The 27,532-nt window shown below is 43.5% G+C and overlaps 1 protein-coding gene across 4 annotated transcripts in view; it reads right to left on the minus strand.

Annotated features, from left to right (window-relative positions):
- The window catches only part of sash1a (SAM and SH3 domain containing 1a), a 145,366-nt gene that overhangs the window by 58,320 nt on the left and 59,514 nt on the right, over positions 1–27,532 (minus strand). For all 4 annotated transcript variants that reach the window (XM_080200122.1, XM_080200121.1, XM_080200124.1 and 1 more), the window contains exon 2: positions 79–207. In XM_080200122.1, the coding sequence (XP_080056248.1) occupies positions 79–207 (129 nt within the window). The remainder of the gene's footprint in view (positions 1–78; positions 208–27,532) is intronic.

Consider the following 27,532-nt stretch of genomic DNA (forward strand, 5'->3'; position numbering starts at 1 on the left):
TCAGGAAAGGGGCTTTACAAATGCAAGTTTCTTTTTCTACTCGCCCAGAGACACACAGAGGAGGAGGGATTTCCTTACCAGTTCAAGGTCCTCCGAGACTCTAACAGTGCACAGCTCTTCCGTCCGTTCTGGCACATCACTGAGACAGGTGTTGTAGTATTCCGTGCACTCCTGAGCCAGGTCATCGATGTTTCCCAATGATCCATCCTTCATAGGGGAGAAAAGGAGGCAACATGGTATTAACATTGGGTTTAACAAGAGGGAAGGAGAACCCAACATCCCTCAATCTAATCACCCGATATCTGACATACTTGAAGCAAATCTGACTGTATTGGTGAATAAGTGTTCGTCCAGCCTTTTTTCTGTTTGCAAATGGACAGAGTCAGCTGTAGCACAGCCAGTAGTACTCTTGCCATTGAAGGATATGGGTTCAACTATCTCCCGAAATTTGAGCCCATTATCAGGTTGACACTCCAGTACACTACTGAGAGAGCACTGCACAGTTGGAGGTGCCATATTTTAGACAAGAAGTAGCTAACTTTTAACTTACTTTCTCTGGAGTAAGTGACCAAGTAACTCATTTGTATATAAAAAACAAACAGGAACATACGAAGCCTGTACAGCCAAGTCAAGGAGGATCATGTTTGACCATCCACTTCCCCGCCCCGTCCCCCGATTCCCTTTGTGTCCAAACTCCATCGACTCAGAGGAAAATTCAGAGGCGATACTTCTACATGCCACCTGCTCATTTCATTCCAGTGGTGGAGGTCGTGGGTTTGGGGATGATGGTGGGTTGTTGTAGTGCTTGTGATGGCACACACTGAAGCCACATTGTAGTGAACATTTAAGATGATGGATAGGGGTGCCGGTCAAGTGTGTTGCATTTGTCCTGGAAAGTGTTGAGCTTCTCAAGTATTGCTGGAACTGCACATCATAATCCTAACTTAAGCCTTATAGAGAATTAAGGGTATGGTGGCATAATGGTTATGTTACTGGACTAGTAATCCAGGCTCCTTGACTCATTATCCAGAGACACAAGTTCAAATTCCATATAGAAGCTGGGGAATTTAAATTAAATTACATTAACTCTAGAATTAAAGGCTAGCATTGCTAATGATGAACAGATCATGAAACTACTAGATTGCCAGAAAATCCCATATTGCCAAATGGCTCACTAATGTCTTCTAGGAAAGGAAATCTGTTTTCCTCACATAGTTTGGACGCTTATGTGATTCTAGACCCACAGCAATATGGTGTGCATCTTAACTGCTCTCTGAAATGCCTAGCAAGCCACTCAGTTGTAATAAAGATGTTGTGACTCCATCTTCTCAAGGGCAATTAATGCTGGCCTTGTCAGCAATGCACACACCCCTTGAATGAATAAAAACAAACATTTATGGTAGAGGATTTGACAATGATAACACTATTGAATGTCATGGGGAGATGGTTAGACTCTCTCTTATTAGAGATGATCAATGCCTGGCACTTGGATGGTGCAAATGTCACTTGCCTCTTGCCAGCCCAAGCCTGGATGTCGGCCAGGTTTTGCTGCATGTGGGCTCTGACTGCTTCATTATCTGAGGATTTGGAAATGAAATTGAACAATTTGAGATCAGGGAACATCCACACCTCTGACTTTATGATGGAGGGGAGGTCGTTGACGAAGCGGCTGAAGATGATTGAGTGTAGGATACTGCCCTAGGGCACTCCTACAGTGATATCCCGTGGCTGAAACAATTGGCCTCCAACAACAATAATCATCTTCCTTTGTGCTAAGCAGATTCCAGTTATAGAAACATAGAGAATAGTTACAGGAGTAGGCCATTCAGCCCTTTGAGCCTGTACCACCATTCAATATGATCACGCACTTTCAGTATCCCGCTCCTGCTTTCTCTCCCTGCCCCTTGATCTCTTTGCCACAAGGCCACATCCAGCTCCTTCTTGAGCATATCAAACAAACTGGCTCCAACAACTTTTTGTGGTAGAGAATTCCACAGGTTCACAACTCTCTGAGTGAAGAAGTTCTTCCTCATCTCAGTCCTGAATGGCTTACCTCATATCCTTAGTCCGTGAACTGTCGTTCTGGACTTTCCCAACATTGGGGATAATCTTCACACATCTAGCCTGTCCAGTCCGATCAGGATTTTACATGTTTCAATGAGATCTTCTCTCATTCTTTTAAATTCCAGTGAGTATAAGTCCAGTCAATCTAGTCTCTCTGCATGTGTCAGTCCTGCCATTCCAGAAATCAACATGGTGAACCTTCACTGGACTCCCTCAACAGCAAGAATGTCCTTCCTCAGACTAGGAGATCAAAACTATATACAATACTCAAGGTGTGACCTCACCAAAACTCTATCTGACTGCAGCAAGACATCCTTACTTCTATACTCAAATCCACTTGCTATGAAGGCACGCATGCCATTAGCTTTCCTCACCACCTGCTGTACCTGCAATGCCAACCTTAAGCGGCTGTTTCCCCATGACACCCAGGTCAGATTGCACCTCCCCTTTTCCTAAACTGCATCATTCAGATAATAACCTTTTTTTTCCCCCCACCAAAGTGGATAACCTTACATTTATCCACATATTACATTTGCCAAATATTTGCTCAATGTCCAAGTCAGCCTGCAGTTTCTTAGCATTCTCCTCACAGCATACGCTGCCAAGCAGCTTAGTGCTATCTTCCAATTTGGAGATACAGCATTCAATTCCTTCCTCCAAAACATTCATGTATATTGTAAATAGCTGGAGTCCCAGCACTGAACCCTATGGTACCCCACTAGTCACTGCCTGCTCTCTGTTTCCTATCTGCCAATTAATTCTCTATCCACATCAATACATTACCCCCAATACCACGAGCTTTAATTTTACTCACTAATCTCTTGCGTGGGGCTTGTCAAAAGCCTTTTGAAAGTCCACATACACAACATCCACTAGTTCACCCTTGTCCACTACACTGGACACATCCTCAAAAGATTCCAAAAGATTTGTCAAGCTTGATTTCCCTTTAGTGAATCCATGCTGACTTGGACCGATTCTGTCACCACTTTCGAAATGCTCAGTTATTGCATCCTTAATAATTGACTCCAGCATTTTCCCTACCATTGATGTCAGGCTAACCGGTCTATAATTCGCAGCTTTCTCCTTTTTTGAAAAGTGGGGGTACATTAACTAAGGACAGTTTCACCTCAAAACTCCACTGACTTCAATTTTTCCGGGGGCTCCTTTAGCTTCACAATCTGTTGAATGAAGCCCTGATCAAGGACAGTTGTCTCCCCTCAATCGAGAATTCAGCTTGTCTGTCCACACATGGGTCAAGCTGTACCAAATGTGCATAAGTGTTCCTGGTGAGACCTTTAACTGAATAGCGGTGAGCAGCTTTTTGCAATCATTAACGGCTTGCTAGCAGTGCCTACAACACAATTACATTGTTTTGTTTTTGACTGAAAGTAAACTGTTGGGGGTCCAGTTGGATTTGTCCTGCTTCTTGTGAACAGGATGCACCTTAGCATTTTCAATTTTGTCAGGAAGTCGTTAGTGATCCAGCTATACTTTATTTTTATCATTCGCCTTCTGAATCGCTTGCTGTTTCTGTATCTATGTGGCATTTCCATGGCAATATGATAGGTAAGGTCAGTTATGATGATTGGAGCACAGATCCACAATGGGGTCAAATGGAGTTATGCTCTGGCACTTGGCATATTCTCCTCTTTGCTGCAGTCATACACTTTCAGTTCATATATTCCCACTACAAGGACACTGCAAATAAGATATGAAGGTTGTCCAAAGATGTGCAGGTTAGGTGGATTGGCCATAGTAAATTATTCCTTAGTGTCCCAAGATGTGTATGTTAGATGGATTAGCCATAATAATTGTGTGGGGTTATGGGGGATAGGACAGGGGATAGGGCGTGGTGGGACGCTCTTCAGAGAGTCAGCGGAGAACCGATAGGCCAAATGGTCTCTTTTGAATGGCAGACATCAACACCAGCAACTAGAGACAGTTGCTGAAGGCTATGTCCTCTGGAGGCTGACTGTTCTGGGACATTGGAAGAGATGAGGAAAAACAGAAAGCACAGCTGACTGCAAAGGCGGCCCCAAGAAAACTGAGACCAGCCAATCTTGCAAAATCTTGGTCCGCTGTCTCTTACTGCAGAAAATGCAGCAGAGACTTTGAGCCACACCGGGTAATGTTTGACATAGAGTTTACCACCAAGGAACAATTGCTTGTCTCATGAGATGGAAGGTTGCTGAAGACAATTTGTGCGTTACCTATGATTCATGCGCAAAGACACACAAATTCCTACGAATCTCAACATTTACAATTTTACTAATCATTTGGTAGTCTGGAACTTGAGTATTGCTAAAAACGACATAATTTATGCAATCAGTTAATGCATTCTCCATGGCAACACCTCTACCAATTAAGGGTTCACTTGCCAACCATGCAGTATAAATTGTTGTTCCCTCTGCAAATTATCCTGATGTGTGCAAGGCCAAAAGCTTCAACAGCACATACCTTTTTTCAGCAATACTGAAGTTCTTTACTATTCTCTCACCTATAAAATGTCCTGGCTTTCCCTTCATCCTGCCAAAGTGGATAATTTCCTATGTCCCCACATTAAATTCCAACCGCTACCTTCTTGTCCTGTTTAACCTATATAATCTCTTTATGCCCGCCATGCCGTTCGTTTTTTCTGCCTAGTTTTGTATCATCAGTAAAATTGAATACATTACACTTGGTTCATTCATCATTTACATAGACTGTAAATAGCTGAGGTTCCAGCACTTCCAGCACCCACATGTTACAGACTGCCATCCCCAAAATGGCAAACATCTTACTCTGATTTGCAATAAATGCCAGCGCAGCCAGAGACAGCCACAATCTGAAAATATATATATTTTAAAATCAACATACAAAATAGAAGCAGTAGCAGGCCATTCAGCCCTTCGAGCCTGCTCCTCCATTCTTTTTAAACATGGCTGGTCATCAAATTCAATATCCCGATCCCACCTTTGGTCATCAGTCATGGTCAAAATGAATGGCAGAGTAGGCTCGAAGGGCCAAATGGCCTACTTCTACTTTTATTTACTATGTTTCTATGTTGAGTAAAAAAAAATTCAGGTTGTGGATGTCACTGGCTACAAATTTTTTTTTAATAAAGACTCCACTTTGGCAAGTTGTTTCCACTAATGCAAATTCAAGAAGAAATCACTTGTCCTCCCCCACAAGACCTGATGTACTGAAAATAATCCCAATTACTTAAAGCAAAACTAGAAATGTAAAACTGCCTACATTTACAAAGTTGCATTCTTTGTAAGTTTGCAAACTCCAAGCAAATTAGTTTACAATAATTCTTCAGAATGGTGAATGCACTCTACCATGATTGTTTCAAAGCGCCACAGCACAGCTGCTGTCCCTCCATTCCATGCCCTTCGCCCCTTGGCAGACATATTCATTCGATTACAGACACAGCTGTGCATTCAGCTCAGCGAGTTGCCTCCAAGCAGTCTCGTCAGCAAACAGCAGGAAATAAACCAAAATAATCAAATTATGGGAAACAAACTAGGATGGCGAAATCCACCCCAAGTTGCTGAGCATGCTGGATGTGGGTTGGCAAAATCACGGCTATTGGGCTGAAGGCTTGTGCTTCAGCACAAGCTGTCCAGAATAGCAACAGCACTGACATTTACTCAACCAAGTGGAAAACTGCCCAGGTATGTCCTATCCACAATAAGCAGGACAAATCCTATCCAGCCAAATTGCTGTCCCTCAGTCTATTCCCAATCATCAGCACAGTGATACAAAGTGCTATCAACAGAGCAATGAAGCGGCACTTACTGCCTAATTAATACCTTGCTAACCAACGCTCAGATTCAGATTCTGCCAGGATCACTTGCTCTAGACCTCGTTATGGCCTTGGTCTAAACATGGATAGTTGAACTGAGTTCCAGAAATCAGGTGAAAGTGATTTCTCTTGACATTCAGGCAGCATTTGATCGAGTGGGGCCTCATGGGGCCTCAGTAAGACTCAAGTCTCTGGGAATGAGGGTAAAAACTCTCAACCACAGAGTCATACCAAGCAAAAGCCAAGTTGACTGTGGTGCTGGAGACCAACCACCTCAGTCTCAGGATGTTGCTGCATGAGTTCCTGAAGGCAGTGTCCCATATCCAACCCATTTTCAGCTGCTTCATCAACAACCCTTCCCTCCACCATCAGGTCATTGACAATCGCATATTGTTTAGCACCATCATCAAGTAACGAAGCACTCTGTGCCCACATGCAATAAGACCTGGGCAACATACATGCTCAGGCTGATAAGTGCCAAGTAACATTTGTGCCAGAGGATTGCTGGAGAATTAGTATTTTCAAATAGAGAACAAAAGCAAAATGTTGCAGGTACTGGAAATCTGAAATTAGAACAGAAATTGCTGGAAATACTCAGCAGGTCAAGCGACATCTGTAGAGAGAAACACTTTTGAGGTTATTGAAATGTTAACTTGATTTTTCTCTCCACTGCATGGTGCTGCCTGACCTGCTGAATATTTTCAACATTTTATGTTCCTACAAGAGAGTCTACCTGCCCTTAGCATCCAGCGACATTACCATCAGTCAATTCCTCACCATCAATGTCCTGCGGGTGGGGGAGGGAGCATCACTGAATTATGGCCGAGAAACTTAACTGGAGCAGCCACATAAATACTGGAATCACAAGAACGCTAGCGGCCTTATGTCCCACCCAGGATAACTAAATAACTACAAGGTCCCTTCAGAAGCTAAGTAATTTGCAGCAAATGACTCAGTTCTTGACTCCCTATTGTCTTCAAGACATGAGGCAGGATTGTGATGGAATAACCTCCACTTCCCTGGTTGGCAACACCAAGGACAAGAAGTTTGCTTGATTGGCAGCTAATCAGCCAGTTTAAATCCTCACTCCTCCACCATTGGCACAGTGCTGCTGCAGTGTACACCATCTACAGGATGTACTCCAGCAACTTGCCAAGGTTTTCTTCAATGCATTTTGTCAACCTCTCAAAAACTACAAGGACAAGGGCAGCAGGTTCATTGGAAGGCTACCACCTATACGTTCCTTTTCAAGTTACACATCACCCAATTTGGAAATGCACATTCCTTCATTGTCCCTGGGTAAAATTCACAAACTCCCAATCCGTTTGTAGTTGTACTTGTGCCGCAAAGGGCTGCAGTAGTTTGTGAAACTCACCTACCACCACATTCCCAGTGCAATTAGGAATGGACAATAAATGTTGGCCTTACCAGTTAAGCCCACGTCTCATGTATGGTTCAAGAAACTACAAAAGTTCGTGAATGTTACCCAATCCGTCATGCAAACCAGCCTCTTATCCAATGACTCTGTCTACACTTCCTGCTACCTTGCAAAAGCAGCCGACATAATTAAGGACCCCAAGCACCCCGGACATTCTCTCTTCCACCTTCTTCCGTCGGGAAAAAGATACAAAAGTCTGAGGTCGTGTACCAACCGACTCAATAACAGCTTCTTCCCTGCTGCCGTCAGATTTTTGAATGAATCTACCTTGCACTAAGTTGATCTTTCTCTACACCCTAGGTATGACTGTAACACTACATTCTGCACTCTCTTCTTTCCTGCTCTACGAACGGTATACTTTGTGTAGCATGCAAGAATCAACACGTTTCACTGTATATCAATACTTGTGGCAATAATAAATCAAATCAAAAAAATCTGGAGGGGTAATCCGAAACATTATTAGAACGATGAAGGGTTCAACAGGATAGACAGAGAGATGTCTCCATTTGTCAAGAGAGGCCAGAGACAAGAGCCAGAAACATAAAAAGGCACTTTAAAAAATCCAATTCCGAATTTACAGCAACTTCTTCACTCAGAGTGGTGAGAATGTAGAACTTGCTACCACACGAAAGCGTTAAGGTGAATAGTACAGATGCATTCAAGGGGAAGAAGCCAGATTAAGTACATGAGGGAGAAATGAATAAAAATTTATGTTGATAATGTGGGATGGGGGTAAGATGGGATGATTTTTAGAAGCAGCATTAACACAAGCATAGACCTGTTGACATGAATGATGTGTTCGCACGCTGTGCGATTGGCCGGTTTTGGAAGAAAATAGATAAATGTATGCTACCTTTAACCCTTTACAGGACTTTCCACAAAAGTGACAATGGATCTTCTGTTCGTTGTTAGTGGCGATTATGGTTTTCAAGGTCGTGTCAATGGTGATAGTGATGATGACTAAGGGGCATTTCTTTTGCACGCAACATAAAGTTACAAAGCAGGAATTGTGTTGGTGCTGTTAAGTAGGGTTAAGAATTTAAGATGTTAAGAATCAGTGGAGCATCGTCAAATAATCACAACATGGTTACAAGAGGGAGTAAAGTGCATTCGCAAAGTTTTAACCCATTCACCGTCTTTTAGCTGCTTGTTACAAATTGCCCAGGGTGGTGGGGGGTTGAGGGATTTGGTGGGGGGGTTGAGGAATTTGAGGGGGGGGGGGAGGAAGGAGGACTGATAGTTTATTAAACATTTCATGTTTGAAACATGATCAATAAACCCACTGATACAAAGAAACAAAATACTGCAGATGCCAGAAATCTGAAAATGAATCCAAAGAATGCTGGAAATGCTGAGCAGTTCAGGCAGTTTCTGCAGAGAAGGAAACAAATTAATGTTTCAGGACAGTGGTCCATCATCAGAACTCAAACAGATGACGAAAGGCCATCAGCCCGAAACGTTAACTCTGTTTTCCTCTCCACAGATGCTGCCTGACCTGTTGAGCAATTCCAGCTTTTCTGTTTTCAAATGCACCGATACATTGGATCAAATTTGGAACATTTAATCTATGTTCAAGGCTTTTTATTTTAGTGGACAGTAAGCCTGGCTGTGGGAGGAGGAGAAAAGCAATGACTTCCAGATCTCATCTGCCAAGCTCCACAGAATCCTGATAGTGCAGAAGCAGGCCATTCAGCCCGCCGTGTCTTCACTGACAACATTCCCACCCAGGCTTTATCCCCCTAACCCCAAATATTTACCCTGCTAGTCCCCCGGTACTAAGGGAAAATTTAGCATGGCCAATCAACCTAACCGACACGTCTTTTGACTCTGTCCCCTTCAATCTTTCCATAAATTAGCCAGAAAGAAAACTAGCATAATCATCCAAAATGATAGGTTTTGTGCAAGGCAGCTGGCCATATGTCTGTGCAATCTAAGGTAGTCCAGGTAGTATGAGAAAAGGACATTTTTCCTCAACCTCACTCACGGGATAGCTGGAAGTCCATCCACAAAAGGCTACAAAGCTTTTCAGCTCAAATGGGGTGGGCACGGTGGCACAGTGGCTAGCACTGGTGTCTCACTGTGCCAGGGACCTGGGTTCAATTCCGGCCTCGGATCACTGTCTGTGTGGAGTTTTCACATTCCCTGTGTGGGTTTCCTCTGGGTGCTCCTGTTCCCTCCCACAGTCCAAAGATATGTGGGTTAGGTTGATTGGCCATGCTAAATTGCCCCTTGGTAACAGGGGACTAGCAGGGTAAATATGTGGGGTTATGGGAATAGGGCTTGGGTGAGATTGTGGTCAGTGCTGACTCAATGGGCCGAATGGCCTCCTTTGGCACTGTAGGGATTCTATGAACTGAGGCATCACAGAAGGAACGGGTTCTATTAGTTGATCTTCATTTAATGCAGGGCAACTGTGTAAAACCAACACTGTTATCAATCAATGTACATTAAAAGCTGTTGCTTAAAACCACTCAGAATTGATTCTCAGAGATTAATCTCAGAGTTGTCACCAAAGATGGAAAAGCGGCACATCTAAACCTTGGCTGAAAATCCCTTTGTTATTACAGCAAAACTTTGTTCCTTATTTGTATTCAAAAAGGACTTCTGTGTAGATGCTGTATTAAGATTCTTGCAATAGCAACATTTAACCACATCTGTAACTCAGTATCAAAGACTAATCAAACTTAAAGCGAGTTATCCAATTGCCTACTCACTTGTAGGGGAACTAAAGGATTTTGGATTTTTCATCATGAATTTTTAATGCCAGTTTTAAAGAAAACTAAAAGGATGGGAGGAAGTCTTGTGGCGCAGTGGATATTTGATTTATTATTGACACATGTATTGGTATACAGTGAAAAGTATTGTTTCTTGCATGCTATGCAGACAAAGCATACCATTCATAGAGAAGGAAACGGGAGAATGCAGAATGTGGTGTTACAGTCATAGCTAGGGTGTAGACAAAAATCAACTTAATGCAAGGTAGGTCCATTCAGAAGTCCGATGGCAGCAGGGAAGAAGCTGTTCTTTGAGTCAGTTGGTATGTGACCTCACAGTTTTGTAGCTTTTTCCCGATGGGGGAAGGTGAAAGAGGGTATGTCTGGGGTGTGTGGGTCCTTGATTATGCTTTCCTGAAGCAGTGGGAAACATAGAGAGAGTCAATGGATGGGAGGCTGATTTGCGTGATGGATTGGACTACATTCATGATCTTTTGTAGTTTCTTCCAGGGGTTGGGGGGCATCGCACGGTGATTGGCTGGGCTGGGGGTGGGCGATATCTGGTGGGGATGTGGGAGATGCTTGACAGATCTCTCTTCATTCTGTTGCACAGAACAGAGAGATCTGGGCATGTGTAATTGTTCCTGCTAACTTTCTGGTGAGCTTATGCCCTGCCCACTCCCCCTATTGGCAGGAAACAAGTTGCGCACAATGTGACATTTTTAAACTCGCCCAAAAAACAGATCTGAATTGCTCCCGTTTTCACGCTCGTTCGGCACTTCGAATTTCTTTTGGTAAGGTCGCTTACAAAATAGTTATATATTGTGAGCCACTTATTACCCACTTGGGCGGCATGGTAGCACAGTGGTTAGCAATACTGCCTCTTAGTACCAGGGACCCGGGCTCAATTCCAGCCTCAGGTCACTGTCTGTGTGGAGTTTGCACATTCTTCCCGTGTCTGCATGGGTTTCCTCCGGGTACTCTGGTTTCCTCCCACAGTCCAAAGACGTGCAAGTTAGATGGATTGGCTATGCTAAATTGCTCCTTAGTATCAGGCGGACTAGCCAGGGTAAATGCATGGGGTTATGGGGATAGGACCTGGGTGGGATTATGGTCGGTGGAGACTCGATGGACTGAATGGCCTCTTTTGCACTGTATGTAGGGATTCCGTAATTCTATCATAAATAGCACAGGCTTAAAAAGAGTTACAAACACTGTTGAGATTTTATTTCAGAAATTAAAGAACTGATACTACAGTGAACTGACTGAAAGTTAAACAGCAGCTGACTGCTATCTGATTTATCTTAAGTTGAAGATTTGTCTAAACAGAATTTCCCTTTTCCAGATAAATACCACAGTGGCTGTCATTGCAAAAAAAAATGCACAGCACAAAGTGGCGTATAATTCAAATTTACATAAAATGTGGTTTCATCAGAACACACTAAGTAACAGTATGGAGAGAGAATAGAGGCAATGTTTTAAGTTTGGATGCTCGACTCTAAACTTTGGCTCTATTCTCTCTCCACAGATGCTGCCAGACCTGCTGAGATTTTCCAGCATTTTCTGTTTTAGTTTCAGATTCCAGCGTCTGCAGTATTTTGCTTTTATCCAAGTAACAATGCATCTGACATCTGAACAACCTCAAACCGACCGTTAGTAAGAGTGCATCAGATATCTGAACATCCTCAAACTGGCAGCTAGCAACATCCTGTCAGAAAGTGGAACATGCTGGGATTGACTCTTAGCAAAGAGTACGTGAGACATCTGAACTGCAGTAACTGACAAACAGTGTATTAGGTATCTGAACGCACTTGAACTGATTTTCAGCAACATTGTGCCAGATACCCGAAGGGGGCTTCCATCGCATTAATATATCCGAACTGAATATCAGTGACATTGCATCAGAATGCTGAACAGATTTGAACTGACCATTCGTAATAGCATGCCAAATATCTGAACATGCCCAAGTAAATCTTTAATAATGATGTGTCAGATACTGGAACACATTCTAACTGACCGCTGCAGCAGAATGTTAAGATATTTGAACTTGCTTAAACTAATAATTACTCACATTAGAAAAGTTACACATCAGGACAGACCACCAGTAACTGTAGTTCAGAAAGCCAACCACACTCTCACCAACTTTTACAGATGCACCATAGAAAGCATTCTTTCTGGTTGCATCACAGCTTGGTATGGCTCCTGCTCTGTCCAAGACTACAAGGGTTGTGAACATAGCCCAGTCCATCACGCAAACCAGCTTCCCACCCATTGACTCCATCTACATTTCCCGCACCCTTGGAAAAGCAGCCAGCATAATCAAGGACCCCAAAGCACCCCGGACATGCTCTCTTCCACCTTCTTCCAGGTGAAATATATCAGACTTTTGAATGGACCTACCAAATATTAAGTTGATCTCTCTCTACACCCTAACTATGACAGTAACACTACACTCTGCACTCTCTCCCTTCCTTCTCCCCAATGTACTCTATGAATGGGATGTTCTGTCTGCATAGTGCACAACAAACAATACTTCCCCTGTCTCCCAATACATGTGACAATAATAAATCAAATCAAATAGTAAGTAATTGCTTCAGATACTTGAAAATACTGGAATTGATGGCTGGTAACAGTGCATCAGATACCTGAGATGTAAAGCAATAAATGATTAGTCTTACTTTAGGAACAATGCATTAAATAGCTGAACGTGAAATAATTAAGTGTTAACACTACATCAGTTACCCAGAGTATCGCTGAATATTGACAATGAGTCAGTCCCCTCCACACACTCAAACTGACCTTTAAGAACAGAACATTAGAGACTGACCGTTTTTAACAGTGTGTGAGATGTATGAAAATTCAATAACTGATTGCTGATAATGGTATGTCAGTTACCTGAACACTCTGAAACTGACCATCAATAAAAGAACATTAGGGAGCTGGACATGCTCAAGCTCACCATTTTCAACAATGTGTCAGGACATTGGTACTCACAGTCGGTCAAATACCTGAATATAATTAAACTGACTGCTGGATAAGCACATCTGATACCTGGAACATGCTCATAACAACTCCCGAACTGGCCATTGATAACAGTGTGCTAACTATCGAAATACTCTCGAACTGATCATTAAGAACAGAGCTTTTACATAACTGAACATACTCAAACTATTAGAAAGAACATTGGACATATGGATACTCTCAAACTGAGCATCATAGAATCCCTACAGTGCGGAAGGAAGCCATATGGCCATCGAGTCTGTACTGAGTCTCTGACAGAATATTTTACCCAAACCCTTTCCCTTGCCCTATCCCCGTAGCCCCCTAAATTTACCATGGCTAATCCGCCCAGCTTACACATCTTGGGACACTAAAAGACAATTTTACCAGAACCACTAATCAACCTAACCTGCACATCTTTGGACGGTGGGACGAAACTGGAGCATCCAGAGGAAACACGTGCAGACATGGGGAGACTGCAAACTCCAGACAGAGGGTCACCCAAGGCTGGAATCGAACCGGGTCCCCGGTGCTATGAGGCAGCAGTGCTAACCACCATGGCTTTAGTTACAACGTGTCAGCTTCTTGAACACGCTCAAAATGACCATTAACAGCTCTGTGTCAGAAAGCTGAACACAGTGGGAATGATGGTTGCAAACAGTGTGCGAGAGACACACCACTTTGGAGTCCATAAACTGACTGATAACATTGTGCCAAACATGTGAAACTTTCACACTTACGATTAAGAAAAAAATGCCTCAGATCGATGAATGTCCACTCTCAATTTGACCACAAATAATGTGTGTCAAGTATTCGAATACACCCAATCTGACTATTACAAAACAGTCAAATTCCTGAACATGCTTAAGCTGACCATTAGTAACAGTGAGTCAGATACCTGAACACACACAAACTGACCAAAGAGAACCCATTAATAAGCTGAACATGCTCAAACTGGCCACTACTGAAAGTAAATCAGACATTCAAACAGCTCTGAGCTGGCCATAAGTAACAGTGCATCATACACCAGGATACAAACACACTAACAGGCAGTAATTAACAATGTGCCAAATACTAAAAATTCTCAAAATTACTGTTCGCAATGATGAATCAAATAGCTGAACATGAAATAACTTAACTGTTAACAGCACTTCTTTAACCTGAAATACCATCCCTGACTGTTACTCATGGTCATGATGTGGGTATGCCGGCGTTGGACTGGCGTAAACACAGTAAAAAGTCTGACAACACCAGGTTTTAGTCCAACCTATTTACTTGATAATATACTCACAAGCTTTCGAGGGGACTGACGAAGAGGCAGTCCCCTCGAAAGCTTGTGAGTATATTATCAAATAAATAGGTTGGACTAAAACCTGGTGTTGTCAGACTTTTTACTGTGTTACTCATGGTGTCAGATACCCAAATACTCAAACTGACCATTACAAACAGTGTGTCAGGTACCCAAAATTCTCAAACTGACTATTACTAATGGTGTGTTCTATACCTGAACATTCTCAAGTGTCAGGTATCTGAACACACTCAAACTGACCATTACTAACAGTGTGTCAGAGAGCTGAACACACTCAAACTGACCATTACTAACAGTATGTCAGATACCCGAACACTCTCAAACTGACCATTACTAAGTGTGTCAGATTCCCGAACGCTCCCAAACTAACCATTACTAACAGTATGTCAGATATCCGAACACACTCAAACTGACCATTACTAACAGTATGTCAGATTCCCGAACGCTCCCAAACTAACCATTACTAACAGTATGTCAGATATCCGAACACACTCAAACAGACCATTACTAACAGTATATCAGAGACCAGAACACTGTCTAATTGTTAGAAAGCAAATTACTGTGGATGCTGGAATCTGAAACCAAAAGAAAAAGTGCTGGAAAATCTCAGCAAGTCTGACAGCATCTGTAAGAACATAAGAACATAAGAAATAGGAGCAGGAGTAGGCCATCTAGCCCTTCGAGCCTGCCCCGCCATTCAATAAGATCATGGCTGATCTGTTGTGGCTCAGTTCCACTTTCCCGCCCTCTCCCCATAACCCTTAATCCCCTCTCTTATCAAAAACCCATCAACCCGCTTCTTAAAAATATTTAGCAAGGCAGCCTCCACCACTTCAACGGGCAGAGAATTCCAGAGATTCACCACCCTTTGAGTGAAGAAGTTCCTCCTCAACTCCGTTCTAAACCGCCTCCCCTTTATCTTGAGGCTGTGCCCCCTAGTCCTACTGTCTTTTTTGAGCGGGAAGAGTCTCTCCACCTCTATCCTATCCATCCCATTCATCATCTTATACGTCTCAATGAGATCTCCCCTCATTCTTCTAAACTCTAGCGAGTACAAGCCTAGTTTATTCAGCCTCTCCTCATAGCTCAACCCCCTCAACTCCGGTATCAGCCTAGTAAACCTCCTCTGCACTCCCTCCAGGGCCAAAATATCCTTGCACAGGTGCGGCGCCCAAAACTGCACACAGTACTCCAGCTGCGGCCTCACCAATGCCCTATACAGCTGCAGCAAGACCTCCCTACTTTTATATTCAATCCCCCTCGCTATGAAGGCCAGCATCCCATTCGCCTTCCTGACCACCTGCTGCACCTGCAAGCTGGGTTTTTGCGACTCATGCACAAGGACCCCGAGGTCCCTCTGCACCGTCGCCTGCTGCAGTTTTTCGCCACGTAAGTAATAGTCCTTCCTACCATTATTCCTACCAAAGTGGACCACCTCACACTTGCCAACATTAAATTCCATTTGCCATTTCCTGGCCCATTCGCCCAGCCTGGAGAGTAAAGAGCTGACGTTTTGAGTCTAGGTGACTCTGTCAAAGCTAAATGGCATAGAAAGTGGGAGGTATTTATACTGTAAGGTGAAGGAATGAAAGATGAGTCATAGCCACAAAGACTTGGGGAAAGGCTAAGAGGTGCAAATGGCAGTCCATATGGAGAACAGAAAGTGTGAATGGCCTGCTGCAATGTTCTAGTGAAGCTCACTGCAAACTGAAGGAACAGCATCTCATCTTTTGGTTACAGCCTTCCGCTCTCAACTTCAAATTCAACAGCTTCAGATATTTAGTTCTATTCCACCTCGACGGCTTTGTTTTCATTTTATTTAACTTTTGACTGTTCTCTACCTTTGACTTCTTTGTATTTATTTCCCTGCTACTCTTTCCCCCTACTTTATCCCCCCTTTTCATGCCCTTTATCCTGCTTTGCTTCCCTTTTCCCTCTTTTCTCAATTTTACATCTCTCCCACCCATCTCTCCCCCCCCCTCCCACTTCTTCATCTGTCAGAGTATACCCTCTGATTTCAGCTTCTCTGCTGTTTTGCCATTCACACCTTCTATTCCTCATATGGACTTCCATTAGCACTTCTTGGCCTTCCCCCTTGTTTTTGTGGCTATGGTTCTTTCATTCCCTCACCCTGCAATATAAATATCTCCCACTTTCTACACCTTTTAGCTTTGACAAAGGGTCATCTAGACTCAAAATGCCATCCATTGTCTAACTGATGCTTACTTGGTTTGTCAGTTAACATACTGACCATTACTAACAGTGTGTCAAATACCTGAACACACTCAAACTGACCAGGAGGAGATGGCTTAGTGATATTATCGCTAAACTATTAATCCAGATGCTCAGCTAATGTTCTGGGGAACCAGGTTCGAATCCCGCCACAGCAGATGTTGGAATGTGAATTCTATTTAAAAAAAAATCTGGAATTAAGAATCTACTGATAACCACAAAAGCATTGCTGAGCGTTGGATAAACCCATCTGGTTTACTAATGTCCTTTAGGGAAGGAAATCTGCCATCCTTACCTGGTCTGGCCTACATGTGACTCCAGAGCCACAGCAAAGTGATTGACCCTCAACTGCCCTCTGAAATGGCCTTTCAAACCACTCAGTTTCAAGGGCAACTAGTATGGGCAATAATTGCTGGCCAGTCAGTGACACCAATGCCTCACAAATTAATGAAAAAAGACCAACAGTGCAGCAGATATCAAACAGATTCAAACTGACCAAAACCAAGAGTGTGACAGATAACAGAACATTCCCTAACTGGCCATTACTGACATTATGTCAGATATCTGAACACAGTGACCATTATTGACAGTTCATCAGAGACCAGAACATTCTCTAATTCATGATCACTTGGTGTGTCAGATAACATACTGCTCATTACTGACAGCGGTCAACTACCCAGACAAAATCAAACTGACCATTAGTAAACAATGCCTGAATACTTTCAAATATATCCACTCTGCAGAACCAAATTCCTCTTTGTTAAATTTACAGCCCTCTCTACTTCCCTACATCTGCAGCTTGCAAGAATTCTGGTCCCAGCGCAGGTCAGATGTCGGCTGTTTGAATGATACAGCCTTCATTTTCCCCAGCACTGATACACGTAGTTTGAGGAGTTCTGATTCAGAGTCATTGAGCTGGAGCCTGAGGTGCCAACACAATAACAGATCAGGGAGGGAGGGAGTTACCTGGTGATCTTTCAGGAGGTTTTCACACCCCTGAAGATAGTGTCTTTTGGTTTGGAAAGTGGGGGTTTGCAGGGTGGCAGATACGGAAATCCAGAGGGCAGGACTGCAGGGGTGTCAGTCTCTGCCAGTGGCCAACAGGCTTGCCATTCTGTCAGCTTGTCTGGATGGCACTGGGGGCTGCAGGCTGAACGAGCTGACTGACTCTGGTACTGTGCAGGAAGCCATTCAAGTGGGGGAGCACATATGAATGCATTGATAGTAGAGGACAGTATAGAGGGGGATTTACACTATTCTCTGCAGGCAAAGAGCCACAGTCCAGGCAGCTGCGTTGACGACCCAGTTATGATGTGAAGATGCAGGCATTGGACTGGGATAAATACAGTAAGAAGTCTCACAACACCAGCTTAAAGTCCAACAGGTTTATTTGGTAGCAAAAGCCACTAGCTTTTGGAGCACTGGTCCTTCATCAGGTAAATGGGAGTTCTGTTCACAAACAGGGCATATGAGTTTGTGTCTTTATATGCCCTGTCTGTGTACAGAACTCCCACTTAGCTGATGAAGGAGCAGCGCTCCAAAAGCTAGTTGCTCGACCAACCGGTGACAGGGTTTAGGACATCTACTCAGGGCTGGAGAGGAACCTGCAGTGGGAGGGGTGGATCTCGTTGTCCTAAACCCTGTCACTGATTGGTCAAGCAACTAGCTTTTGGAGTGCTGCTCCTTCGTCAGCTAAGTGGGAGTTCTGTTCACAGACAGGGCATATAAAGACACAAACTCATATGCCCTGTTTGTGAACAGAACTCTGACTTACCTGACGAAGGGGCAGTGCTCCGAAAGCTAGTGGCTACCAATTTCATTGGTAGAACAAGAGGTTCTGCTTAGAGAGTTTCAGGAGCTGGGCATTAAATTAAACCATAGAACCTCCAAGGTTATAATCTCTGGACTATTAACTGAGTTATGTGCAAACTGACATCGGATACATAAATGGCATGGAAGAAATGGGTTTTAGTTCATGGGGCACTGACATCAAGACCGGGGAAAGTGGGTCTAGTACCGTTGGGATGGCCTATCCCTGAACTATGCTGGGACCAGTGTTCTCGCAAATCACGTAACTAGGGAAGTAGAGAAGGCTTTAAACGAAATAGAGGAGGGGATGGTTCTGGAGAGGGGATAGGTAGCCTTCCAAAGTAAAAGGATATGACAGCATTACAGGTGATTTCAGTAATGATGCCCAGAGTGTGACAGGAAGGGGCGGTGTACAAACATTAAAAAAAAGCAGCAAATAGGATCAAGTGGATCAGAAATTATAAAAAAGCAAAATTAATAGCTCTTTACTTAAATGCACATAGTATTTGGCACAAAATAAATTAATTATTGCCACAAATTGAGGTTAACGGGTCTGATCTTACACAGATATGGTTACATTCAGGGGTATGTGGCTTCTAATAAGGCCAGACAAGGAGGAAAGGAAGGCGGGGTAATTCTGTTAATACAAGCTGGAATAAGTACGATAGCAAGAAATTATCTTGGACTGGGTGATGTAAAATCCAGATTGGTGGAAGTTAGAAATAACAAGTGGAAGACTCTGGTGGGAGTAGTCCTTGGCCCTCTAACAGTAGCTGTACTGTAGGACAAAGCATAAACAAGGAGCTAATAAGGGCATGTAGAAGGGGCAGTACATTAATCATGGAAGGCTTTAATCTTCATGCGGCCTGAGAAAATCAAATTGGCTAAGATAGCCATGAGGAAGAATCGATTGAGTGCATTCGGAGATGTTTCCTGGAAGAACTTGCTGTGGATCCAACCAAGGATCAGGCTAATTTGGATTTGGCAATGTGCAATGAGGCAGATTGGATAAACAATCTCTGAGTGAAAGATCCCCAAGCAAATAACAACCATAACAGGGCAGATCTTAACATTCAGTTTGAGAGTGAGAAACTCACATCAGAAACAACTGTTCCAGACTTACATAAGGGTAATTAAAGAGGAATGAGGGCAGAATTGCATGGATTGTACTGGGAAAAGTGTTTAGCAGAAAGGACAGCTGATCAGCAATGGCAAACCTTTATCAAAATAGTTCATGACTCACAACAAAGATATAGCCCAGTGAGGAAGATGGATCCTAGGAAGGGTTAACTGTGGTTAACCAAGGAAGTTAAGGATAGTAATAAACTGAAAGAAAAAAACTACAATGTGGCAAAGATTAGTGGTAACCCAGATTTTGAAAAAGTTTTTAAAAAACAATGAAAAACAACTAAAAAAAACTAAGAGGGAAAAGGTAAACTATGAGAGCAAGCTTGCAATTAATATAAAAACAGACATTCAGAAATAGCCTTGAAATATGTGAAAAAGGAAAGGGAGGCCAAAGTGAACATAGGCTCCTTAGAGAATGATGTAGAGATGCCGGCGTTGGACTGGGGTAAACACAGTAAGAAGTCTCACGACATCAGGTTAAAGTCCAACAAGTTTATTTGATAGCAAACCCACAAGCTTTCAGAACGCTGTTCCTTCTCAGGTGAGTGGAAAGTTCTGATCAGAGAAGGGCATAAAAAGGCACACACAGTTTACAGAGTACTGATTAGAATGCAAGTCTCTACAGCTAATCTGCTATTCAAGTCTTAAAGGTGCAGACAATGTGAATGGAGATAGCATTAAGCATAGGTTAAATCGATGTGTATTGTCTCCAGACACGACAGTGAGTGAGATGTTGCAAGTTCAGGCAAGTCATGGGGGTTACAGATAGTGTGATGTGAACTCAAGATCCTGGTTGAGGCCGATCTTGGATTCATGTCACACTATCTGTAACCCCCATGACTTGCCTGAACTTGCAATATCTCACTTACTGTCCTGTCTGGAGACTATACACATGTCTTTAACCTATGCTTAATGCTATCTCCATTCACACTGTCTGCACCTTTAAGACTTTTGCTAAGAAATTTGCTGATGACACAAAGATGAGTGGAAAAGCAAATTGTGCGGAGGGTGTGGAATGTCTGCAGAGGGATCGGGATAGGTTGAGCAAGTGGGCGAGGACCTGGCAGATGGAGTATAATGTTAGCAAGTGTGAGGTTATCCACTTTGACAGAAATAATAGTAGGAGGGATTACTATTTAAAGGGCGAAAAGCTACAGCATGCTACAGTGCAGAGGGACCTGGGGGTCCTTGTGCATGAGTCGCAAAAACCCAGTCTGCAGGTGATCAAGAAGGCGAATGGTATGCTGGCCTTTATAGCAAGGGGAATAGAATATAAAAGCAGGGAGGTCTTGCTGCAACTGTACAGGGCACTGGTGAGGCCGCAGCTGGAGTATTGTGTGCAGTTTTGGTCGCCGCACTTGCGCAAAGATATTTTGGCCTTGGAGGGAGTGCAGAGGAGGTTCACTAGGCTGATACCGGAGATGAAGGGGTTAGACTATGAAGAGAGACTAAATAGACTGGGTCTGTACTCATTGGAGTTTAGAAGGATGAGGGGGGATCTTATAGAGTTGTATAAGATAATGAAAGGGATGGATAGGGTAGAGGTAGCGAGATTCTTCCCGCTCAGAAAGGACAGCAGGACTAGAGGGCACAGCCTCAAGATAAGGCGGGGGGGGGTGCAGTTTAGAACGGAGTTGAGGAGAAACTTCTTCACTCAAAGGTTGGTGAATCTCTGGAATTCTCTGCCCATTGAAGTGGTGGAGGCTACCTCGCTAAATATATTTAAGTCACGGGTAGATAGGTTTTTGACAGACAAGGGAATTAAGGGTTATGGGGAGAAAGTGGGAAAGTGGAACTGATCGACTTCAGATCAGCCATGATCTTATTGAATGGCAGGGCAGGCTCGAGGGGCTAGATGGCCTACTCCTGTCCCTATTTCTTATGTTCTCATGTTCTTAAGACTTGAATAGCAGATTAGCTGTAGAGAAAAAGTACTAGGGAAACTAATGAGCTGATGTCCAATACGTCCCCTGGACATGATGGGCTGCAATCTAAGATTTTAAAAGAAGTAGGTACAGAGATAGTGCTTGCACAGTTAGTAACCTTCTCAGCATCCATAAAATTCTGGAAACCCATAGAAGTGGAAAACTGCCAATGTAACACCATTCCAAATTCAGAAAGAGAGGGAAACACAAAACAGGTAACTATAGGCCAGTTAGCTTTACTTCCATCATTGGGAAAATGTAAAAGTCCATTATAAAGGATGTAATAGCAGAGCATTTAGAAATATATAATATAATAAAGCAGAGTCAGCATGGCTCCATGAAGAGGAAATCATGCCCGACAGATTTATTAGAATTCTTTGAGGTGGAAGTGAGCAGGATAGATAAAGGGAAACCGGTAGTTGTAATATACTTGATTTCCAAAAGCATTAGATAAGGCACTACTCAAAAGGCTACTTAAAATAAAAACTCCTGGTGTTGGGGATAGTATGTTAATATGGACAGAGGTTTAGCTAACGAATTCCACCATCCTCCCCCCATGTTATTAGTGCCTTTACCGACACAAGTATTTAGTTAGCTCCTTTGCCATTTCCTGATTCCCCATTATTATTTCCCCTGTCTCATTTTCTAAGGACAATAAGAAGTCTCACAACACCAGATTAACGAACAGAATAAGAGGTGCATTTGCAGGATGGCAGCCTGGAACGAGTGGAGAGTCACAGGGATCAGTGATGGGGCCACAATTATTTACAATATATATTAATGACTTGGACAAGGGAAATGAATGTACTGTTGTCAAATTTGTAGATGGCACAAAGGTAGGTGAGAAGGCAAGTATCAACAAAGAAACACAGTCTACAGAGGAATACAAATAGTTTGAGTGGGCAAAAACTTGGCAAATGGGATATAATGTAGGAAAATGTAAAGTTATGCACTTTGATAGGAAGAATAAAGGAGTTGGATAATATTTAAATGGAAAAAGACTGCAAAAAGCTGCAGTGCAGGTGGATCTGGCGCTCCTCATGCACAAATCACAAAAAAAGTTAGCATACAAATTCAGTAAATAATAGGGAAAGCAAACGGAATGTTGGCCATTATTTCAAAGGGAGTGGAGTATAAAAATAGGAAAGTCTTGCTAAAACCATACAAGGCACTAGTTAGTCCATACCTGGAACAGTTTTGGTCCCCTTATCTAAGGAAATATATATTGGCATTGGAGGCAGTTCCGAGAAGGTTCATCAGGTTAATCCTGGGTATGGAGTGATTTTCTTACGAGGAGAGGTTGAGTAGGTTGGGCAGGTTGGGGCTGTATTCATTGGAGTTTAGAAGAATGAGGGGAGGGGCCTTATTGAGACATATAGGATTCTCAGAGAGCTTGATTGGGTAGATGTTGAGAAGCTGTTGCCTCTTCTGGGTGAATCTAGGACCAGGCGGCATCATCTCAGAGTAAGAGGTCACCAATTTAAGACAGATGAGGGGGAATTTCTTCTCTGGAGGTAGTGAATCTGGAATTCTTTACTGCAGAGAGCTGTTGGGACTGGGTTGTTAAGCACGTTCAAGGCTGAGAAAGACAGATTTTTAATCGGTAAAGGAATCAAGGGTTATAGGGATAAGGCAGGAAAGTGGAGTTGAGGATTATCACATCAGATCAGTTATGACATCATTGAATGGTGGAGCAGACTTGATTGGCCAAATGGCCAACTTCTGCTCCTATATCTTATGATCGAAACTGACCAATACCAACCATACATCAGATACCTGAACACACAAACTGACCATTAATGTGTGTCAGATCCCAGAACATTCTCTAACTGACGATTACTTGGTGTATCAGATAACATAGTGACCACAAATACACTCAAACTGACCATTACTGCCAGTGTCAGATTGCTGAAGATCTCCAAAATGACATTTTCAAGAAATTGAACATGTTTCAACTGACCACTGTTAACAATGAATCTGAAAAGATGGAATTAACATGATCCAGTAAGTCAGATATCTCAAACAAACATTGATTGACTATTAGCAAAGACCACTTCCCTGAACACACACAAACTCACATGAATAACACTAAGCATCAGAACACTCCCAAACAGACTATCCGTAACAAATACTAGAATGCTGAACTTCAATAACTGACCATCGGTAACACTGCAGCATATACAAGAATAGAATGGAATGGAAGGCAACAAAATCAGAGATAGCCATTGTAAGTGTAAGCTTTCTGTAAGAGCAACTGAGCTAGTCTCACTTGCCCACCACTTCTAAAAAAAAAATTCAGAAACTGGACTGACCACTGCTAATAGCCTGTTAGACAACTGACCACACTGTACTAACAGTACATCAGAGATTTGAGCCCACAGTAACTGACCATCAGTAACAGTGCATCAGATACCTGAACACACAGTAACTGACCGTCAATAACAGTTAATCAGATATCTGGCTGCATAGAATCTGGCTGTCAGCAACAGTGCATCAGCTTCCTACACACGCCATAACTGACCATCAGTCACAGTACATCAGATGGACATATTCAGGATCAATGACAGTCAATCAGATACCTGAATGGACAGAAACTGACCGTTAGTAACAGTGCATTAGCTACCTTAACATAATGTAGTTGACCAGCAATAACAGTGCATCGGATATCTTAATATGCCCGAACTGGAACATTATGAACACAGTGAAGGTGTCCCTAGATTCAGCAATCATAAATCGATTGAATTCGACATTTAGTTTGAGGGGGAGAGGGGTGGATCTATGTTCTATGTTCTATGATCTAAGACTGGTGTTTTAAACTTAATTAAGGGCAATTATGAGGGCATGAAGACAGAGCTGGCTGAAGTGAATTGGGGAATTAGGTTAAAAGGATAGGTCAGTGGAAATGCAGTGACAGACATTTAAGGAAATATTTTTGAATCCTTAGAAAAGATACAATATGGTGAGAAAGAAAGACTCAAAGGAAAGGATGCATTGTGGCTCACTAAGGAAGCTAAAGATATCAAATTGAAAGGAAAAGCATACAATCCCACAAAGATTAATGGCTGGTCAAAAAAGTAGAATATAAAGAACAACAAAGAATGGCTAAAATGTTAATATGGAAGAAGTAACTAGAAAATGAGGAGAGCTAGCAAGAAACATAAAAACAGATAGGATGAGTTTCGACAGGTATTTAAAAAGGAAGAAAATAAAGTGAGCATTTATTCTTTAGAGTGCGAGAATTGAGTATTAATGATGGAATAAGTAAATGAATAATAAAGGCCCAATAGTGTCATACGAAGGGTTGGTTGGCAATCAGTGTTTAATGGGGTTGAGTGGGGTGAGGAATTTGCAGAACGTGAAAATAAAATGTCAACTGGGTGATGCGTGGAGTGGACGGATAAAGCTATTTACAATCTGGACTGTGATGTCCTGGTTCTTCCTTAGTGAAGAGAACTTATGCGGGCAGGCTTTGGCTGCCAGGTACCATCCCTGGTAGTGAGCGCCGGGTCAAACGGTTCTGGGAGTCCTGGTACCAGGGGTGCCGTAGGGGGTAAGGTTTGCGGGTTCCCCATCCTTTTCGTCGGGTGCCCGCGCCGTGGTTTTATTCCTGAAGCTCTGTAAATTGGAGCGGGGACCGTGGGTGTATCTGTTGGTCCTGGGGATACTGGGTGGGGTTTGTAGCTGCTTGTCGGGCCGGTCCTGCGAGGGACATGGGTTGGGGTCCATCGTCGGAACCTCTGAGATGGTCGTGTGGGGTAGTTGGGTAGTGCCCTACAGTCCTGGGCAAAATGGTTGGGTTGCCCACAGGTGTAACACTGTACTTGTGGGCGTGGGCCTCTGGGCTCAGCTCTATATCGTTCTCGGTGTCGGGGATTGGGCCTATGTTCTGTGTGGCCTCGTGGTCCCCTGTGTCGGCGATCAGCAGGGTTGTATGGGTGTGCAGGGTTTGCTGGTCTTCTGAAATTTGGTGCCCTACAATCTCGGGCAAAGTGTCCCGACTGCCCACAATTAAAACATGTCCCTCTATCTCTCCCTGGGGCTGCTGTGTAAGGTAGACCTGTACTTCTCTGGTATTGGTGATCCCCTCTACCTTTGTTCCTCCATACTGGACCCTGACTAGCCCTCATCGGAAGCATTTTTGCCTCCTTTTCTGACCGTGAGGTTGGGGCTCCCAGAACTTCCTGTTCCCAGATTCAAGCTAAGCGTCGGAGAACCCACGCTTCATTGTGTGTGGTTTCTGCAGGGTCAAAATTAGCACAGGCTTTCTTGCCTTCCTCTGTAGCATGCAACACTAATGTCCTAGCCCATTTGGATGAATCAGCTTCATTTAGTCTAGCCCGATCTAATTCCCCATACACTCCTGTGAAGTGGATCCACAAACGACTGCAAAGGCAGTCGGATGTTCCCCTTTCCTCTGTCTGCATTTATTTAACCCATCTACAGGATCCCCTTTATTAAATCCTATTGCAGTCAATATCGCTTCCTTAATTTCGTTTAATGTTCCTTCCCCAACATTTTGAGGGGCTGGCAGGGCAGACCGTACAGACTTGTTTAAGCACATGACTATCAGCTTCACCTCCTCTCTCTCATCCAGCCCATGCATCATCTTTTGCTGCCTACCATCCTCAAAGAAACTGTAGGGGTCAGCCCATGGCTCAAAAGTTGTGATTTTATTTGCAATCTCAGCCAATTGTGCCACTGTAAATGAAGTTGTGTATGTAACAGCTGGGTCCTGACCCCTTCCTGTCCGACGTTCAGTCGTCACAGGGTACATCAGTACTGGAGGTAAATCTGGGGGTGCCGTGGGTATGACCTCCCCTGGGAAAGACGGTGGTGGACCCCAACCCTCGGTTTGCATAACATAAAGTCTAGCATTCTCCTTTAACTCTCCCCAGTCTGCACTCTCTATCCCCTTTTCCTCTGCTGTCCCGAAGGCACAGATAAATCCATTTTGAACTGATAATAGGGATTCCAGCCTTGAGATTTCTCGTTGGCATTTTGAGTGGTCAGCAGTTGCCTGTCTCTGTTCTTTACTGGCTTGATGTAGAGCTTTTATAGCAGCCTGCAGATCAGTGCACTTAGCTTCCAATCGTGCTACTGCCTGCTCAGCTTCATCTCTGGCCAAGACAGCACGCTGGGCATCTTGGTAGGCTCTCTCATACTGGGTTTGGAAATTGCCCAGATATAATAAATTTGCCTGGTTAGTTCGCCTTAATTCATCTATCTCTCTGTCCTTTTCGGCTTTTATCTGTTCTATTCTCTCCTGCTGCTGTTCCTTTAGTTTCTTAATCTCGTCCTCCTGTTCCACCTGTGCCTGTTTTGATTCCTCCAGTTCCTTACGTATCTCTGTGTCCTTTTCGGCTTTTATTTGTTCTATCCTCTCCTGCTGCTGTTCCTTTAGTTTCTTAAGAGAGTCTGCAGAAGGATCTAAATAGGCTGGGAGAATGGGCCAGGAACTGGCAAATGGAATTTAATGTTGGCAAGTGCGAGGTGGTCCACTTTGGTAGGAATAATGGTAGGAAGGATTATTACTTACGTGGAGAAAAACTGCAGCAGGCAACGGTGCAGAGGGACCTCGGGGTCCTTGTGCATGAGTTGCAAAAACCCAGCCTGCAGGTGCAGCAGGTGGTCAGGAAGGCGAATGGGATGCTGGCCTTCATAGCGAGGGGGATTGAATATAAAAGTAGGGAGGTCTTGCTGCGGCTGTATAGGGCATTGGTGAAGCCGCAGCTGGAGTATTGTGAGCAGTTTTGGGCGCCGTACTTACGCAAGGATATTTTGGCCCTGGAGGGAGTGCAGAGGAGGTTTACTAGGCTGATGCCGGAGTTGAGGGGGTTGAGCTATGAGGAGAGGCTGAATAAACTAGGCTTGTACTCGTTAGAGTTTAGAAGAATGAGGGGAGATTTGAGACGTATAAGATGATGAATGGGATGGATAGGATAGAGGTGGAGAGACTCTTCCCGCTCAGAAAGGACAGTAGGACTAGGGGGCATAGCCTCAAGATAAAAGGGGGGCGGTTTAGAACGGAGTTGAGGAAGAACTTCTTCACTCAAAGGGTGGTGAATCTCTGGAATTCTCTGCCCGTTGAAGTGGTGGAGGCTGCCTCGCTAAATATTTTTAAGACGC

Source organism: Carcharhinus amblyrhynchos, chromosome 12 (assembly GCF_965287045.1).
Source record: "Carcharhinus amblyrhynchos chromosome 12, sCarAmb.v2.hapA, whole genome shotgun sequence".
Lineage (NCBI taxonomy): Eukaryota > Metazoa > Chordata > Chondrichthyes > Carcharhiniformes > Carcharhinidae > Carcharhinus > Carcharhinus amblyrhynchos.